We start from the raw sequence: 20,541 nt of genomic DNA, 5'->3' as shown, positions 1-20,541 counted from the left end.
AACTTAATCTGACAGCTGTAGTAAGAAGCTATTATCATTACAAGATATCTTGAATCACTTGTTGCATAAATAACACATTTAGTAGTTACTTTAAAATGGCATAGGATTCTAAAGCAAGCCAGAAGTCTTTAAGTATTAACTTGATTTACTCAACAGTATTCTTAATACAAACAAATTTCTAAATTCACTCCCTGGGTTTCTCTGAAATGGAGGCATTCATCCAGTTTTTGCCTAAAACTGCTGCAAGCTAAAGCTTCTAAATTAATTTACCAAATATATTTAAGTTGTCTCTTTGGAGAATAAAGCAGCCAGCACTGCTAACACATAGCAGCTGTTCTGCTAAGTGCTGTAAAAAACTAAGATACTTAAATTCAAAGACCATAAGAGGAACCACTCCAATTTCAAGTCCTGATATTATATCTTCTATTAAAATATTTTTTTTTGAGAAACTGTATCTCTGATTTTGTGGAAACTTCCAATGCCAATGTAAATCACCAGTGCTGATCCACAATCATTCTATAATTTAGAGAGTAAATTGGGGGCACTGAAAGGATAATTAAATTGTTCAAACTATGTTTCCAGGGTAGGACTTCAACCTAGGTGTTTTTGTGGCTTTCTAACCATTAGGCCATATTGCCTCTTACGAAAGGCCTGTAACTCTAAAATTCATGCCTCTTTGAACAATAATGCTATAAGAGCAAGTTCTTTGAAAGTTATGTTAATAGACCTCATTTCTCTTGACTTCTAAAACATTTGACACTGTTGACCACTCTTTCTTTTTTGGCTACTATCTCCTCCTTGAGTTTTTCTGACTTACCTTACCTACTTATCTTAGAAACTGATCACTCCCCAGTCTTCTTTGTTGGATCATCATCATCCATGTCCTGCCCTCTTACTTTGGGGAAATTCCAAGGTTCTGTCCTGTGCTCCTCTTTCTATACTATCTCACTTTGTGAACTCATTAGCCACTTAGTAGCTCTATACAGCTACCATCTTTCTGAAAATAGACTTAAAGATATGTAGATATACATACATACATATACATATTATGCATATACATATATGTATATATATTTTTTCATTCATTCATTCAGCCCCACTCTCTTTCTTGACCTCCATGTCACCAACTACCTATAGGATATTTTAAATAGAATGTCCCCTTGACATCTCAAACTGTCCAAAAATAAACTCATTAACTCTTCTCCAAGGGTTACCTAGCCTCAGCACCACCATCTTTCCAGTCACCCAGGTTCACAAAGTCCATTTCATCCTGAGTTCTTTATGTTTCCCTCAGCCCACATGTACAATTAGTTGCCAAGTCTTATAAGTTCTTCTTCCACCGTATCTGTCAGGTACATCTCTCTTTTCCATTCGTACAGCTACTACTCTAGTTTGGGCTCTCATGATCTGGGCTGTAGCAGTATCCTTCTAATGTGTTTCCCTACATCTAGCCTGGTTATATGGAGTGAGTTAGAGTATGGAGTCCAGAAATACATCAAGGTTGTGAGCCTAGGTGACTGGGAAGATTGTGAATGAGGGATGATTTGAGGGGAAAGATGATGGTTTTTGTTTTGGACATGTTGAGTTTCTGATGCCTATGTTCAAGAGGCCTTTGGAGATTTATTACTATACCTCAGAAAAGATTTGGACTAGATCTGTTATTCTGGGAATCATCTGAATAGAGATAATACTTAAGCCCATTGAAACTGATGAGGTCATCAACTGAGATGGTATTCTAAGAGAAAAGAGAAGAGGGACTAGGACGGAGGCTTACCTTGGAACTTCCACAGTTAGTAGACAAGAGATGAAGAACCAGCAAAGGAGACTGAGAAGGAGAAGTCAGATGTATTGGATTAGTGTCAGGAGTCACTGTCATGAAAAATTCTAGAGGAGAGTATTCAGAGGGAGAAGGTTATTGACGATGTCAGGTGCTACACATGGGCCAAGGATGATCAAGAAGAACAGGAAAAGGCTGTTTGATTTAGCATTTAAGAGATCACTGGTAACTTTGGAGAGAACAATGCCAGTTAAATGATGAGTTTAGAGACTTGATTGAAAAGGGTTAAGAAGAGGAAAGGAAGAAGAGACACTGATTGTAGACTGCTTTCTCAAGTTTAGTCACAAAGGAGGAATGGAGATATTAGATGCAAGGATGGTCAAATTAAGTGAAGGTTTGTAAAGGGCGATGTGGACATGTTTGTAGGCAATAGGGAAGGAGTCAGTAGATAGGGAGAGAATGAAGATAAAATAGGGATAATAGTGGGGCAATTTACTTGAGAAGTTGGGGAGGTGAGGTGATGGGATTCTAGGGCACATGCAAAGGGATTTGTCTTGGCAAGGAGAAGGGCTACCTCTTTAACTGAAACTAGCTTAAATCAGGAGGTAGTAGAGGCATATCTTAGTGATGTGAGTTAAGGAGGAGGGAAGAAGGAGCTCTTAGTGAAAGATCTCAGTTTTTTCGTTAAAGTATAAAGAAGGACCCTGGGCTGAGAGGATAGGGGATGATATTCCAAGGGAAATTTAAGGATAGAGGTGAAAGTTTGGAACAGCTGCTTTGGAGAGTGAAATAGTGAATCAGTTAGGGAGGAGTAGACTGTTTACTTTGTTGGCAGTGAGAGCCCAATCGGTATGGTTTTGTGATTTCCTCTAGCTCTGTTTAGTACGATATAAATAGCAGTGATTGAGGAAGATTTAGAGATTGGGAACCTGCTCAATCCCCAGTATGCCTACAGCCTTTACATTTCAGTGCTCACTTAGGAACCATCTTTGACTAGAACCAGAAAACCCCCTACCTCTTCTTTTCTGCCATTTGCTATTTAGCATTTTCCTTTCCTCCTCTTTCACTCAGGTTCAATTGATTTAACTGCAATATTTTGCTTCTGGTGTTTTATAGATTTTTTTTATAGACTGTTCTAGGAAACTTATTCTCATTTATAACAGTGGTTCAGTAGGAAAATTTGTTACATTCCAAACACTTGATTTAAATATTTTGAAAACTGGCTAGAGAATTGTGAATTTGTCTGTAGTGATAACTCCGAGAAAGGAGGTTCGAGTTCACATAGAGGAATAGGTTCCTCCCAACTCCTGCTATATACAACTTGATTAATTCCTGCTTACCTTTTTAAAAAAATGACTCACCCCAGTCATCCAGCAAGCTTTCTTTATTAAGTGCATCTAAGGTTATTACAATAGTTTCACACTTTTTCGTACTGTTATTTTATCCCTAGTGACATTACATTACATTGTTGCTAAAGATATATTGCAATAGAATTATTTAAATTCTTCCATGTAAACGTGGTTTTATACCATTATCATTCTTTCATGTAATTATTAATGGTTTCCATGATTTATGTTTTGGCTTGTTGGTTATTTAGGATTTTATTCTTTACCTCTGTGCCTTTTGTTTTTGTGCCCCTTGAACTGAGTACTATTTTTACTGTAGTATGGGTTTGTAAAGGATGTGTTTTCTATATACGCCTTTTTACATTTATTTGCAATATCTTTCTGCTTTTTAATATATGGTCAGTTTTTGTAAAAGTTCCAAATGGTGCTAAGCATGTGTATTTTTTAAGTGGTCCCATGATGCCATAAGTCTTTTGCTCTAATTTCTTCAGCAGTTTTTTTTCATGTTTATATTTTTTCTTTTGTTGATCTCTTATATTTGTGCAACTATAAGAACATTAAATCTATTATTATATTGCTGTTTATGTTAATTTGCTTGAAAAATTTAGGTGCTATGTAATTTAGGGCAAATAAATTTAATATTGATAATTGTTGCCTGTGGTTCTTTTCAGAATAACGTAATTTTTTCTTTTTATTTCTAAGATTGTGAATTTTGATTTCTTTTTGTCTGATAGGATTGCAACTCCTGCTTCTTTGGATTCACCCTATACATAGGTAAAAAAAATTTTCCCCAACCTCTCATCTTTATTTTTTAATTTTTAGATGTTTCTCATGAATAACAGATTTTTTTTTTAAAAAAATCTGGTCTGTCACTCCGATCCTATTGGACCATTTACTACATTACTTTAAAGTCTTGAGTTAGGTTTATATTTTCCTCCATTTGTATCTCTAGTATTGTTTTTTTCCATCTGTATTAAGATTTTTTTCCCATCTTTTAAATCAATACTTCCTCCCTATGATTAGTTTTGTTTAATCTACTTTAAAGCAACTCCATTTCCCATGCTTTCTTCTCTGCATTCTCAATCCCCTCACTCCCATCTACCAATCTTTTTCTTAGTTTTGTGGTTTTACTTAACTTACAGATTTTTTTTTCTTCTTTTTAGTTTATGTATTTCCTCCCCTCTCTCTTCCCCTTTCCCACACTATTAAGTAGTTAATTCAAGGTAGCTCCCCTCGTCTTCCTTCCAACTTCTTTTGTTTGATAGTTGCTTTCTTTTTCTGCACCTTTTTCTTTTGTTTTCTTTTCCTACATTTTAATTTAAAGTTTTGAGTTCCAAATCCCTCCTTTCCTCTCTCCCTTACCCCCTTTCTGAGATGGTAAGCAATCGGATATAGGTTATACATTTGCAATTATGTAAAACATTTCCATGTTAGTCATTTTACACAAGAATACTTGAATAAAAGAAAAGAAAGTGAAATATAGCTTGCTTCACTCTGAATTCAGTCAATATCAGTTCTTTCTCTGGAGGTAGATCATAGGCTTCATCATTAGTCCCTTGGGATTTTCTTGTCATTGAACAATATTGTTGTTACTTTGTACAGTGTTCTCCTGGTTCTGTTCACTTCACTATACATCAGTTCATGTAACTTTCCAGGTTTTTCCGAAATCATCCTGCTCATCATTTCTTATAGCACAATACTATTCCATTCCATTACAATCATATACCACAGCTTGTTTAGCCATTCCTCAATTGATGGGCATACCTTTGATTTCTGATTCTTAGCCATCACAAAAAGAGCTGCTATAAATATTTTTGTACATATAGGTCCTTTTCCCTCTTTTTGGATGTCTTTGGGATGTAGACCTAGCAGTGGTATTGCTGGATTTAAGGGTATACAATTTTACAGTTCTTTGGGCATGATTCCAAATTACTCTCCAGAATGGTTGGATCAGTTCATAACTCCACCAACAGCACATTACCATCCCAGTTTTCCCACATCCCCTCCAAAAAACATTTTCCTTTTTTGTCATATTAGCTGGGTAGGTGTGAGGTGGTATCTCAGAGTTTTTTCATTTGCACTTCTTTAATCAATAGTGATTTAGAGCAGTTTTTTTTTCACATGCCTATAAATAGCTTTAATTTCATCTGAAAACTGCCTGTTCATTTATCAATTTGGGAATGACTTGTGTTTTTATAAATTTGACTATATATTTTAGAAATGAGGCCTTTATCAGAGACCATGGTTGTAAAAATTTTTTCCCATCTTCCTGCTTCCCTTCTAATCTTGGTTGCATTGGCTTTGTTTGTGCAAAAACTTCTTAATTTTATATAATAAAAATTATCTATTTTACATTTTGTAATGCTCTCTTTTTTGAAACAAAAGGGTGTGAGATGTTGGTCTATACCTAGTTTCTGCCATACTGTTTTCCAGTTTTCCCAGAAGTTTTTGTCAAATAATAAAATTTTGTTCCAAAAGCTTGGATCCTTTAGGTTTATCATATACTTGCTTACTATGGTCGTTTATTACAATATAATTTCTACCTAATCTATTCCACTGATCTACCACTGTATTTCTTAGCCACTACCAGATTGTTTTGATAATTATTGCTTTATAATACAGTTTCATATCTGTTATGGCTAGACCACCTTCTTTTGCATTTTTTTCATTGATTCACTTGATATCCTTGGGCTTTTGTTCTTCTAGATGAATTTTGCTATTTTTTTTCTAGCTCTATAAAATAATTTTTTGATAGTTTGATTAGTATGGCACTGAATAAAGAGATTAATTTAGGTAGATCTGTCATTTTTATTATGTTGGCTCAGAATACCCGTGAGCAGTTTATATTTTTCCAATTGTTTAAATCTGACTTTGTTTGTGTGAAAAGCATTTTATAGTTTTGTTCATATAGTTCCTGGGTTTGTCTTACCAGGTAGAGTCCCAAGTATTTTATATCATCTACAGTTATTTTAAATGGAATTTCTCTTTCTACATCTTGCTGCTGGACTTTGTTGGTAATATATAAAAAGGCTGATGATTTATGTGAGTTAATTGTACCCTGTGGCTTTGCTAAAGTTTTTAATAATTTCAAGTAGTTTTTCTCTGCACCTTTTTTTAAGCATTTCTTTACTTTGTTCTCTTCACCAGTTCTTTCTGTCTATTCTAAGTTTGTATTCTTTGATTCATGTTCTATATACATATTTATAATTTATTTAGCCCTTTTGTTATTCCTCATGGTATTGAAGCTTCTAAAGGACCAAGTTTGAGTTCCTCTTCTAACCAGTTTCTATGCTATTGTCTTGTAGATCTTGCCCCTTCATTCTTTTTGTCTATTGTGCCTCACTCTTAGACGTATCAATTCATGGGGGGAAGATAATGAGGATAGAAGCATTGCTCCTCTGTAGAAATTTCCCTGAGTCCCAAATTGTTTGATCTAATTCTACCCTCAAATCTACCCATGTGAAACTCTTCTCTGGATGCTGGTTGCTAGTTATTTCCAGTAGGTCAGATTTCCCTTCTCTTAAGACAAGATATGTCATCACTTTCTCAGAAGTTCTTCAGGAAACAACTCCCTCCCAGTTAGACAAATTGTAAGGTCCCCTCTTTCCATTATGTAACATCTCTCCTTCTCTGGGAGGGCACTCTCTCCTATCTCTGGTGAATTGAGTTCTTGCCCTTTCTTTGTTCCTATTTCAGTTACTCCCTCCTTTCCATCTCATCTTGTAGATCATCTTCTTTGTTTTTTTAAACATGGATTTGATTAGAGTACATCACATATTCCCTTCTATCCTCCACCTCTCATCTTCCTGTTTATCTGTCATTCTCTTCTGCAATTCAGACCCACAAAATACATTGATTCAAATATGGGGGAGAGTTGTCACCCCAGGTAGATGAGAAGTTGTGGTACACTCTCTCTTTCCCCACTCTATCCCCACTCCTCATGAATCTGGGAAGAGTTATGTCTTTGTCTTGTTATAAGATGATGGGGGAAGGGCATCAGTAGAATGGGGTCCCAGAGCACAAGCTAGTGCCTCAGTTTGTGTTGCCTTGTAGAGTGTGGAGGCTAGTGGCTCTCTCTGCTCTTAAATCATAAGGCTGTTTTTACCTTATTGTGTCTTTTTCCTTTATAATCTTGTGGAAACAGCTATAATTGTTCTACCTCTGGTGCATAGTTCCTTTCTTTTTGGATTTTTCTTTTTAGTGTTAATGCAGAAGCTGGAGAAAATATCTAGTCCTCCATCTTATTGATCTTGTGACCAGACCTTTATTAATGGTTTTCCAAATAGATTATAAACTCTTTGAGAGTGAAATACTTTTCATCATAGAAGAAAGAATACTGACCTAAATAACTAATTACTTGACAATAGACAACCATATCATTCTGCTCCTAAATCTTGATAGAAAATTTTGCTCTGCTCTCTCAATTTATTTCTTAATTCCTCAGAGGTACTTGCCTGCTCCCCTTTCTTGTTCAATTTAACTGCTCTCTGTTTTGGCTCCAGTATTTCCTAATCTGTTTACATCCAACCTGGAGAAATCTCTTCTGGAGGATGAATTCTCCAGATATCCTGATCAGACAGGGTGATGGCAAATGCTACTTTCTCTTCTTCTCTCTCTGTCACAGAAGGCTATAGATGGCACAGAGAGATTTGTTTTCAGACCTTTGTAGTACTACTACTACAGCCAGATATCCATAGAATGTTAGAAATGGCTTCATATACAAAACAAAGAAAACATTCCCTTAGAGTGCCTTTGTATATATAGATCCTTTTATGGCTTTTAGTTGTTGTTTCATAGACCTAGAGGTTGCCTTCTTTGCTTCATGCTAACTCCTATTTCTAGAAGAGCTTGTCTGTGCTTTGTGGACTAAAGAAAAAGATACCTTAAGCTCTCCCAGACTGAAGAACAATCAGATACTCCTGAGTGAAATAGTGTCATCTTTTAGTTCTGTCAAATCCAATTCTTTTTGCTTTCTCTCATGGGTTTATAACCATCCTTTAAAAGTAATACTTTGTGTATCCCGGTCTTTTCAGACTGGATACATAGCCTTGCTTACCCCTTAAAGAATGAATGGTAGGAAGTTTTTAATACAACTTCTAATTGACATTATATATTACTGTAGCATAATGATTATTTGCCTCTTCCTATAGACATTTATCATTCTGGGATGGAAACTTTGAATGGAACTTTAGCTTTTTGAGACTATATAAATCACTATAATATTATTGTGGAAATGGTGAGTGTGGAAAAAACATTTTTAAAAACAAGATCAACCTTTTAAAAAGCCTACTATTATACAGTGCTTTATAAGATAAGAACTAGACTAAAGGTGTTCAGATCAGATTATATGCTAGACCCAAGTTTAGAGTCAGGATTTAGAGAGATAGAGTCAATGAGGTGTAGACAGCATTTTAAAAAACCTACTCTCTTACTAAACAAGTCTACTCAGTATGAAAATACAGGTAAGGCTCCCTAGATTATACCCATGGGGATACACTCAGGCCACAACCAATAATCCCATGAGAATAAAAAGTCTACCTGGTCTGAAGAATTATACCCATCTTTGTGACAGTGGTCAAGGTTCTTCATGGTCAGGTTCTTCATGACTGAATAGCAGTAGGCTTATTAGTCAGTCCATTAGGACCCAAAGTTTGATTACAACAAATAGTGCCTCATTTAGTGTTACCAATATATTCAGTTTTGGTGGGAGTATAGGGATCTTTTATGTTTCCTAAAATATTTTATTTATAATCTTGTTTGTATGTATGATGTTTAATGAATTCTTGGTGTTCATTTAGCTTATTTCTATTTTCTCAACTGAAGAGAAGACATCGACTTTCCACAGATGAACTACTGAGAGGTTATGATAATCAGCTAAGGCAAGAAAAGTGGAGCTTGAGTACTAAGTTAAATTTAAATTGCTTGAAAGAGTACCCTATTTGTTTAAAATTGTTAATCATGATGTGGTCTATTTAATGTTTTGACAGTACTTCTGGCTCTTCTCATTTAACATGTTGGGAGACAGACTGGCAGCAGTAGTAAGCTGAAACCTGGTTGTATACAGAATGAGATTCATACTTGGAAGGGAGAAAAATTGGAAGTGCAAGCATGTGTTTTTTCTAAATTAAAGTCTGACACATTTTGGTTAAAATAGAACTTCATGCTGTGTTTGTAGGTCTCTGTAAATTTAAAGACGTGATCATCATACTGGAACTCATTCTTAACATCATTCTGTGGAATAGCTGAGTTCATTGGTATCTTTTGTTTTTATATCACCTTCATTTCAATGAAGTAAATAAATAATAAAATAATTTCAAAGAAGAAAGTTAAAAAAAAAGAAAAAAAAAGACAGTTTAGTCACTGCTACATTATCACCTCCATGTCACAGATTTGTTTTTTCTACTTCTTTGTGGTACTATTACTATATCTTACTTCACTTTCCTTCATTAGAATATAGGTTCCTTGAAGGCAGGGATTTAATATTTCTACCATATGCCAGTGCCTGGCACATAGTAAGCTAAACATTTAACAAATGCTTGTTTATTTGACTTGACTTTGCATCAGTTATAAGTCTGCCTATGCATCTCTGTATTCTTCATATTTGTTGTTTTTTACAGTTCAGTAATACAGTACAAATAATACAATAATACATTTATGTGCCATGATTTGTATAGCTATATGTCTCCCAGTTTATGGCCATCTATTGTTCCAATTCTTTGCTGCTACAAAAAGTGCACCAATAAATATTTTGTTGTGTTTGTTACCTTTCTGTCTTTGGCTTCCTTAAGACATTTGCCTGTCAGAGAGATCTGAGTTAAAGGGTATGGCCCTTGTAGTCACTTTGTTAGCACAATTCCAAAGTGCTTTCCAGAAAGGTTGGACCAGTTCAGGTTTACCAAAAGTGTATTCCTGTATCTGTCCTTCCAGAGTCCTTCCACCTAACTATTCCCATATTTTGTCTTCATGATGAGTTTTTGGGTATGGGATGAAACCTTAAGGTTGTTTTAATTTACATTTCTCTTACTATTTGGAACTGGTTTTTCTCTGGTTTAGAGTTTGCATTTCTTCTTTTGAGAACTGTTCAATCATCCAGTATTTATTACTTGTTGATTGAGAACTCTTTTGTTTACATCCATTAACTGCTTATTGGGGAATGACTCTCACTGTATTTGTTAGTTGCCTATGTGTGTATGTATGTGTGCGTATGTATGTATGTATATATAATGAAACACATACACATAAGCTATACATGTTGAGTTTATATAAGATATTATATATAACATAGGATTACATATATAACACTTTGTTCAGTTGTTTTCAGTCACGTCCACCTCCTCATGACCCCATTTGGGACATTTTTGGTAAAGATACTACAATGGTTTGCCATTTTCTTCTCTAACATTTCACGGATGAGAAAACTGAGACAAACAGGGTTAAGTGTCTTGCACAACTGTGTGAAGCCAGATTTAAACTCAGGAAGATAAGTCTTCCTGATTTCAGGTTTGGCACTCTATCCACTGTTCCATCTTTATGCCCCACATATATAAGATATATTGTGTTTATGTAAGATATCTTGGATAGCAGATCCTTGTCAGATAAATGATAGAAAAATTCCCCTGCCCAATTAAAACCTTCCCCTATCCTAGTGGTATCGAATTGTATTCATGAAAAAGTTTTTCAACTTTGAAAGTTTTCTATTTTATGTTGTGATCATCTTTACCCCTCATTTGGTTAAAATTTCTTTTAATAGTTGATCAGGTGCTCTTGAAATTTTTTTATGGTGTACCTTTTAATATTCAGGTTATATATACATTTTAAGCTGATTATGGTATATGATGTAATCTAAGAATTCTTTTTCTTTTTTTTTTTAAATAATACTGACATCTAAAAGACAAGTGTAACACTCAGGCTGCCAGTTAGGGTGCTTTGACATGTTCCTCAGTAGCAAATTTTTGCATATGCTTGACTTATTTGCTCCCAGTAGGATCTAAAATGTGTTACTCAGAGGAAAAAAATGCACATGTATATCTGTATATAAATATATACACATGTGTATATATTTAGCCATTTCTTTCTAGCACTCAGCTGTCAAGTACTATAGAATCCAAAATAGAATTGTACCATTGTGAGACTGACAACATTCTGTTAACAGGGTAATTCAGATCTAGCCATTGCTGCCTGGTCATTCCAGTGTCTTTGTTGCTGACTGAAAGCAGCTGGACGCTGTGTTTGTTGTGTGTAGGATTTTCCACCAAGTTCCTTCCTGAAAGGGATTGCTTGAAAGGCAGCAAATAGAGAATAAGAGGAGGAGTTAAGGTACCTGCCTTAGGCCTGTTCTTAATCAAGTGTAGGGTGAGGGGAGAGAGATTTTTCAAGCGTTATGAAGTCAGAGGAAGATCCTGAGGACGAAGAAAATATCGTTAGGGATCCAAGCTAAACATATAATGCAGCAAGATGAGTGTTGGACGGGAAACATTATAAACAAAGATCCCAAGCTTTTGGTTAGAAGTTTTGGCCGAGTATTTGTTTTGTGTGAATGGCTGAGGTTTGTAACTTAATGCCTCGTACATAGTTTGCTGCTGGCAACAAGGAGTTCCAAGTCTTCTTTATGATGAGCTGTTGGTTTTTCTGTTCTGCTAAAAACAGAGTAGGTATCCCTGTGATTTAGCATAACAAAAGCTTCTTGGTAAGATTTTTCCTGTCTGTTTTATTTAATACTACATTATGAATGCTTGTTAGCTTGTTTTATTGTTTTCAATCTGATTTAGCAGATAGTAACCCTACTAACAAAAGTTTTTGTGTTTGTGTATGTACTGGAGACTTAATACAGTAAACACTTGCCTAAAAAGAATTGTTTTGTAATCACTACCAATAATTCACATTTTGCTTAGTTGATTAGTAGAAATCAGTATAGTGATCCTAGTACCAAATTCAATTGTAAACGGAGACTGCTACATTTTGATTTAGGAAAAAAAATTCTGATTAACCTGCTTAATAATTTTGAAACCCCTACTTCCTACCCAGAGAGTTTTATTATAAAGTTGATGCTTATTAATTTTAATTTGTTAAGCTAGTTGTTCTTATTTAAAGCAGATTTTTTTTGGTAGTGACAAAATAGTACTTACTCTTTTTTGAGGGCATTTAGGTTACTATGAAAGACAGGGAGTTGACTTCAACCTACTCCTTGCCCTTCTTTGGGGCTTATTTTTGGAGAAATAAGACATAGTAAACAAAGTATGTGAAGATAGGTCAGCTAAGAAATATTGTTTGGATTCATGAGCTGAGACTAGAAGCCTTTTTATTATGTGTAAATATGCATTATTAAGGCATTTATGGTTATTGGATTTGATTTGTATCTTTAAAGAACCTAACAACTTTACTATATTGGAACGGTTCTTAATCAAGTTTAAAGATGAGGAAGAAAGAGCTAGATGAATTAGAGAAACAACGCTGTATTTAGTGTTTTAGTTTACACTTTTTAAAATTTAGAAGTCTGATTTGACCAGCATGTCTGGAATAGTTCTATCTCCTGGTAGTTTCTGTTTGATGGGAAAAGTTCAAAGTTTTAGCTTAAGAATAATTATCTTAAAGTTCTTCTCCAACCACAAGTAATATTGTCACTATATAATGAAAGTTAGTATGAGGCTCAAGCCTTTAGTGGAATTCTCCATGAATAACAAAATTTTCCCTTTGTTCTCCTTTTGAAATTAATATGCTTAAGTGGTCTTCTTTTGATTTTTTTTTTTAGTATGTAGATATGATGGTTTGACATTTGTGTCAACTTAATGCATAAAGAAAAATGAAATAAAATGGCTTGAATAACTGTGCTGTGAGCACTATTAATTTACCTTGATTTTTATCATAAGAAAAATGCCATCTTGAAATGTGCACAGCTGCCTGTTGCAAATATTCCCAAATTATGTAACAAACAAAAGAAATTGAAAACTTTAATGTGTTACTGAATCTTATTGCATTTGACCCAGATCTTCTAGGTTTTATGGTTTCTCTTAAACTTTAATATCTCTAAGCTGTTTTCCTTGAGAAGATGTGTAGATATTTACAAATGTGTTAAGTGCTATTCTCTTACGTTACTGGCAAAGAATATGTAAAAAAATGTTATCCCCTCACAGATTAAAGACTTTAGTAGAGTATCATTTGTATCATTTGTGTAAGAGGAATAAGCTTTTGTTATTTGTAATCCCAGTGAAATTTTCAACATAGTGATAGCATAGAAATGTTCATACAATAACATATAGAAAGTGGTGCATATTTGATACACTTGGGAAATTTAACTCAGTATATTGTACCAGCATACATTATCTGACATAATCATTTGGTTCCACAAGATCATGACTTTATGCAAAATAACAATATGTGAAGAGAGCTGAGTAGATAGAGCTGGTGGGAATTAGGGGAGGTGAACATCATGGAGAATTATAAATATTATATTATATAAATATTATAATCTCATTTGATAATTAGAACCTTATGAGGTAGGTACCACAGGCAAAAATATACTTATTTTACAAAGGAATTAAGGTGTGACTTTAGAGAGATTAAGTGATTTTCACATGGTCACACAGCAAATGTCAGAGGTAGAATCAAACCCAGATCTCTCCTGATTCCCAGCCTTGGATTTACACTTAACAATGTTAATGCAAAATGAGTCTTAGTTCAGGGGTATATCTATACTACTGTCTCTCTTTCCTTTTGTCCTGTGAAAATTTTCTCATTACTAATGTGCCATATACTAATTTTTATTTTTCCTTTTTGTAGCAAGCAACAGATTGGAACAAATATGATGAGCGACTAATGAAAGCAGCTGAAAGGGGAGATGTAGAAAAAGTGTCCTCTATCCTTGCTAAAAAGGGAATCAATCCTGGTAAACTAGATGTGGAAGGCAGATCTGCGTAAGTATCTAATGATCCAAATGTATTTTAGGTGGATTTGGATTATTTTTTAAGTAAGCAAAATTAATAAGTAAGTTGCATTTATTAACTTTGTGTCTTGGTTAATATTTTAATAAAACTTTCTGCTCTTTTATATACTCTTCAAAAATATGTTTGGCTGTTTTAGTTTGTTTTGCTCTAAATGTGTAATTTCATCAGTTTGGGGAACTCCTTGCTTGGAAACTACTTAAACTGATGCAGATCAACAACGGATCCGTAATTTAGTCTTAGATAGCTGACTGGGAGGTTAAGGACTTGTCCATGATCATAGAGGTAGTATATTTGAGGTGCAGTATTTGAAACTAGGTCTTCCTAACTCCTAGGCCTGCCATATTTAACATAATATAACATAACATAACATAACATATGTCTCGTTTGACTAATGGATCTTTTCAAAATGAAAGTACCATCTAGGTATACAACAATACTTAGGGTTCTGGACTAGATTAAGTCCAAACCTCTCTTCCAGAGTCATAATTAGGAATTTTTGTATCTGGTATAAGAGGTAGAAAAGACGTCATAATGGATTGGGGAGTAGGGAAAGAGAAAAGAAAACATAAGATATCTGAGGTCTGGAGTATGTCCCCTTTTACCCCTCCCTACCCATCTGCAGACCATTTAGTAACTTCCTATTTTTACTAAGTATTCTTGCTAACTGGATGCAAAGAGCCTGCATTGTGGTAGTGCAGCAGTGTCAAATTCAGTTAAAAAGAGATTCCTGCTGGCTACATTTTGAATTAGAAAACCACAAATTAACACTATGTTGTATTATATTTTTTCATTTTATTAAACATTTCCCAATTTAATTTTAATCTGGTTCCTGCCCTGGGCATAGAGAGTTTTGCAGGCTGTGTGCAGCCAACAGACTGAGTTTGGTACCTCTGATGTAGTGGATAGAGGGCTAGCTAGCCTTAGAGTCAGGAAGATTTGACTTCACATCCCACCTTTGACCCTGTAACCCTGTCAGGTCAGTGCCCCACAGACCTTTCTATGTTTGGAAGTGGCAGAATAGTTGGTGATCTGCACTGGTAAAGGAGGTTCTCATCAATAGTTCTCTGGCCCCTGGAAAGGGATGGCAATCATCTACTCTACCCTGAGCTCAGGCTTACAGGCAGTCACAGGGGAATGTCATGGCAATGGTGGTTCCAACTCAAATGAAGGTTGACTGAGTAGTCTTACTCCCTCTATGTGTGCTACAAGGGCAGAGGAGGGTAGGAATTGGCGGAAAGAGGAGTGGGATGTCATCGGACCTTCTCTGTCATATATACGTACATACCTATGCCCATAAGTATTCCCAGATACCCTCAAAAGGTGGGTGAGTGACTGCAGATCCTTCAATATTAGTAAGATGCTTTGTTACCCACTGCCTCATGGTGGTTAGCTATGGGATACCTCAAGTCTTCTAGTCCTAGTCTCCCATCCATTTCAGGGGTAATCCCTAGCTAGGGTAATTCGGGCAGGATAACTCTTAAATCCTGTACTTGGTATTGTCAGAACCCCAAGGTTTCCCACCCCCTGCCATGTCCAGTTATCTAATATGACACCAGCATGCTGGTTTAGAAATTTGGGGACTGTCTACCTTTCCCATTCTTTAGCCACCCTTCTGCCCCCTGCCTTATCTTGTTTCAGAGATATCCAAAATATTGGGAAGAGGAAATACCTACCTACAACTTCTCAAGACCCAGGTGAAGGGTGTTGGCAGCCTCCAGATTGCTGCAAAGTTATCCGATGGGTGGCACCTTTGTTTGCTAGGGAATATTGTTGCAGGATATAGAAAAGTAGTTTGTGCTGTTACCTTTCCTTGCACCGCTTTCCTGGAGTGGTCCTGTAAGTTATACCTACTTGAGTTTGGGAGGGTTAGCTTTTGGTAGGAACCCATCAAATTCAGCACACTATAAATTTGTTAGCAAAGCCCTACCCTGCATTATTCCAGCGATGCCTGCACTCCAGTTTCCTCCTCTGACTGGTGAGTTCTTTCTTGGAACCTCCATTTAAGGAAAAATCCACGTCAGTCATGCTCACTCCTAATATTGCTTGCATATAGATCTCACCTTCCTCTCCTGCTCCCATTTTCAACACCATTTTATATACTGTAGTGCACCCCTATCCTCCCCATTAGAATACAAAGGCAAACACTTTCACTTTGCTTGTATTTGTATTCCCAGAGTTTAGCATGTGCCTGGCAAGCAATTTATTTTTTGTTTAGTTGTTTCAGTCATGTCTGACTCTTCTTGACCCTATTTTGGGTTTTCTTGGCAAACATACTGGAATGGTTTGCCGTTTCCTTCTTCAGTTTATTTTATAGATGAGGAAACTGAGGCAAATAGGTTTAAGTGACTTGCTCACACAGCTAGTAAGTGTCTGAGGCCAGATTTGAACTCAGGAATGTATGTCTTGACTCCAAGTATGGCTCTCTATCCACTGTGCCACCTACCTGCACCTGGCAAGAAGTAAGTTTAAGAAATGCTTCCTCTAATGTAATCTGCCCAGTTATGGCTCTGCCCTCCCTTTACCCAACCAATATTTTTTATTCTCATTGAGTATATTAAAATAAACCTTAAGGGCAGCCCTAAAGATGGGAAGAATTTATGAAAAACTTGCTGAGTGTTTGGAGAAGGGACTAGCAGTCCAATTGCTTAGTGTTCATGATGGTGAAGATAGTTTATGGGCTAAAAATAAGTACATGAGCCTCAGGCCTTTTTCCTTCACTACTTTCCCCTTTAGCCATTGTTTTTCTGAACTGCAGTTTGGTGTGGGGTTTGGAAGCAGCCAGCTACCTGAGTGCTATCTCCACTCTCCCCATCCGTAGCCCTGGATACCACTTCTTGTGTTGCTTCTTCTTGCTTGTATGACTTATTGCTTGTAAGCAACAAAGTCATTTTAACATTATTGGACCTAACTTTTCTTAGTTGCAAAATGAAGAAATTAAATGTTCTCTAAATACATTTTAAGCTCAAAATCCTATTAATCTCTCTTTGTACTAATGCAGACATTGTTTGGGAATCTTTCCCAGCCTTCCAACTCAAATGTCCAAGATGAGGCAAAGGTTAGATTTTAATTTTCCCCAAATCTTTCCATGATTTACCCTTATTTAATTTTCCCAAGGATCTAAAATTATAAAGCAAATAATAAATATAAAGTAAATGATAGAAAGTGAACTCTTTAAATGTTATTGATGTATGTAAAACTCCATTAGAATATAAACTTCTGAATAATATTGATAGTGTTGTGTGTTCTTATAGAGTATCTAATTCATTTCAGGGGCTCAGATGTTTAAAGATTGTATCAGGATTGTGACTCACACCTTAGGAACCACTGCTTTAGCATGATCACATTAATATCCAAAAGCCCATTTCCTTTTGTGATGAGGAAACTGAGACCCAGAGAAGTTAAATGACTTGACTGGGTCATAGCTATTTGGGAGCAGCACCTAGATCCCAGTTATCTTTTTTTAAAACTATTTTTATTTTATTTTAAAAATGTATATTTTGTTTTTTTCCAATTACATGTAAAAACTATTTAATATTCTTTTTTAAAAGTTTTGAGTTCTGAGTTCTTTCCCTCCTTTCCTCCTTCTCTGTGTGCTCTGCTCCTTCAGAAGGCAAGCAATTTGATATATACTATACATGTGCCGTCATGCAAAATATATTTCCATATTAGCCATGTTGTGAAAGAAAACACAGACCAGAAATACAAAAACAAAAACGCAACAACAACAAAGAAACAAGAAAAAGAAAGTATGCTTAAATCAGCATTCAGATTCCATCTGTTCTTTCTTTGGATGTGGATAGCATTTTTATCATAAGTTCTTTGGAATTGTCTTGGATCATTGTATAGCTGAGAATAGCCAAGTTATTCACAGTTGATCATCATACAGTATTGCTGTTGTTGTGTATAATGTTTCCTGGTTCTACTCAGTTCACTTTGCATCAGTTCATGTAAGTCTTTCCAGGTTTTTCTGAAACCTTTCTGCTTGTTATTTCTTTTAGTACAACAATATTCCATCACAATCATATACTGCAGCTTACCCAGCCATTCCCCCAATTGATGGGCATCTCTTCAATTTGCAATTCTTTGCCACCATAAAAAAAAGCAGCTATAAATATCTTTTGTACATATAGACACTTTTCTTTTTTTAAAAATTTTTTTGTGGATCTCTTTGGGATACAGACCTAGTAGTGTGATTGCTGGGTCAAAGTGATTCCCCTCCCCCCCAAAAAAAGAGGAGGGGGGGAAGGATCTATGTGTATAAAAATATTTATATCAGCTCTTTCTGTGGCGTATACCCTTTGATCCAACAATATTACTACTAGGTCTGTATTCCAAAGAGATGAAATAAACATGATGGTGGTAAAAATAGGTAGAAGAAATGTAAAGATTTAGAGAATTAGGATTTGGAATAATGAAAGGACTGGGGTAAAAAAAGAAACAGCAATTAGAAAAGAGTAGGATTAGTCCCACAGGAGAAATAGTAATTTTTTAAATGAGTCCTTCACAGAACTAGTATCTAGGAATTTGACCATGTAGAAAAAACAGAAAATCCTTACCACAAAATGGCTTTTATTCTTATTTCTAAGCAATTTTTAATAATATGCTAATTTATTTTTAAAAAAGAAAAAACTTCACTCCTGAATTTCATTATTTTTTTCAGGTCATCAGAAGACAAAGCTTTAAGAGAATAAATGACTTGAAGCCAGACCTCTAAAGAAGGAGCTTTCAAAAGGACTTCTTAGTATTTTAAGACCTTAAGTTTTATTTTCAACTATAGGTCCCATGCTATAATTTTCAGTATCCATTTAATTTAGGATACTCCAATAAGCATTTACTAAAGGACTGATATGTTCCAATTATTATGTGAGGTACTGGGAATACAAGGACAAAAAAATGAAAGGAAGTAGTCCCTTCCTAAAGGAACTTAAAAGTTTCTACTGGTAGAGAGGGTGCTGACATAATATAGTCAAAGCTATGTAAATACAAAATATATATGCAAGTAAATACAAATTCATTTTAAAGAGGGAAGGGAAATACAATGTAAAATAACAACATACTTTAAGAAGGTATTTTAGACAGGATATATTTTTCTTCATAGTGCTCAAATATAACCATTTCAATACAGGTTGCATATTTTTCTTTACACTTTTAGGAATGATGGTTTCACTTCCCTGTTAAACTGTGGTTCAAACCAGTATGCTAGGGGAACATTAGTTAGGTAATTCTATAATGATAATGTCATCAATTTTAAGTCTTTTTCTTCTTTGTAGTTTTCCTGAGTTTCAAGCCATAGAACAATAGGACTCAGGAAGGGAAACATTGACATAATCTAATTATTGTTAGTGGTTTCCACATGTTGTTTGTTTTTTCTTCCGGAACTCAAGTAGGAAGAGTTTGAAAGGTAGTTGTATTTGGGGTTAGAGGTGCAGTGAAACTTGTGTTTCCTAAATTTTGTGTGTTTGTGTGTGGGGGGGGCGGTGTATGAAAGAATGGTGTTTAGAGTGGTATAATTCACCTTAAAAAAGTTTTATCCATTGTCCTGTTCGGTTTTGAAACTAAAGTTCATTAGTTTTACAGTTATTGTGTTGAACTGTGAACTTTAGCTTGGAAAAAAATGGTAGTTGTTGGAAATAAATTAGAAGTGAGAGAGGTTGTCTTTTGTGGAACTCATCAGTAAGCTTTTGGCATTTAGAAGTGCATAGATAAGAATTCCCTTTCTTTACCCTTTACCCACATGCACATATACTTTTCTTTAATGAAAACATCATGTAGTTGGGTCATTTATTAGACACACTAAGATATACTTATTGTCTTAGCTAAAATTATAGGAACAGAATTTTGTTTTGAACTGTCTTATTTTGAGTAACCATTCTATCTTAGTGTGTATCCAGGTAACTTAGGTTGAAAATAAAAAAAAATCAAGCTATTAATAAGGAAGAATTTTAATTTAAAAAATTAGTCATGATCCCTAGTACTCTTGTGTCTTGCTTTAAAATAAGAAGAAACGTATGAAAATCTGAATTTATAAAACAGGTATAGGAAGTTGTGTAATATTTTTTTTTTTGCATTACAAAAAGAGTTTTTACAACAGAATTCATGGCAGATGTTCCTCATGGCAGCTCGCTAATGCATTTAAGTGGTTTAGGAACATCTAGTTTTCAGGAAATTATCTACTGCTCAAAATATACCTGTGTATCAAATATATTATTGTGGCATTGTTTAAAAATGGAGAGGAGATTTTTCAGATTTTGTGGACTAAGCTATAAGAATCTGCCTTTGTGATTTCTGAAAACAGTTAAAATGTATCTTAACATTTTACTAAATTAGGGTGTCAGAGAACTTGATTTGACCAGATTTACACAGGAAATTAAATTGGATTACTCTGAGGAAAATGTACATTTTTGAACTCAAAATTTACTTCTTTGTTTTGGAAACACTATACCTTTTTTCATAAAAATATTTTGTTTTCTTTCTTTAA

The 20,541-nt window shown here is 35.0% G+C and overlaps 1 protein-coding gene across 7 annotated transcripts in view; it reads left to right on the top strand.

Moving 5' to 3' along the window:
• Nucleotides 1–20,541, top strand: part of UACA (uveal autoantigen with coiled-coil domains and ankyrin repeats) — a 122,485-nt gene that overhangs the window by 42,190 nt on the left and 59,754 nt on the right. For 3 of the 7 annotated variants that reach the window (XM_036735018.1, XM_036735021.1, XM_036735020.1), the window contains exon 2: nt 13,900–14,033. In XM_036735018.1, the coding sequence (XP_036590913.1) occupies nt 13,900–14,033 (134 nt within the window). Of the gene's footprint in view, nt 1–11,274; nt 11,771–13,899; nt 14,034–20,541 lie in introns of those variants that run through there. The other 4 variants (XM_036735023.1, XM_036735019.1, XM_036735024.1 and 1 more) reach the window with 3 other exon arrangements.

Source organism: Trichosurus vulpecula, chromosome 8 (assembly GCF_011100635.1).
Source record: "Trichosurus vulpecula isolate mTriVul1 chromosome 8, mTriVul1.pri, whole genome shotgun sequence".
Lineage (NCBI taxonomy): Eukaryota > Metazoa > Chordata > Mammalia > Diprotodontia > Phalangeridae > Trichosurus > Trichosurus vulpecula.
The sequence above is the reverse complement of the archived record's forward strand: the minus strand, read 5'-3'. Positions and strand labels throughout refer to the sequence as shown.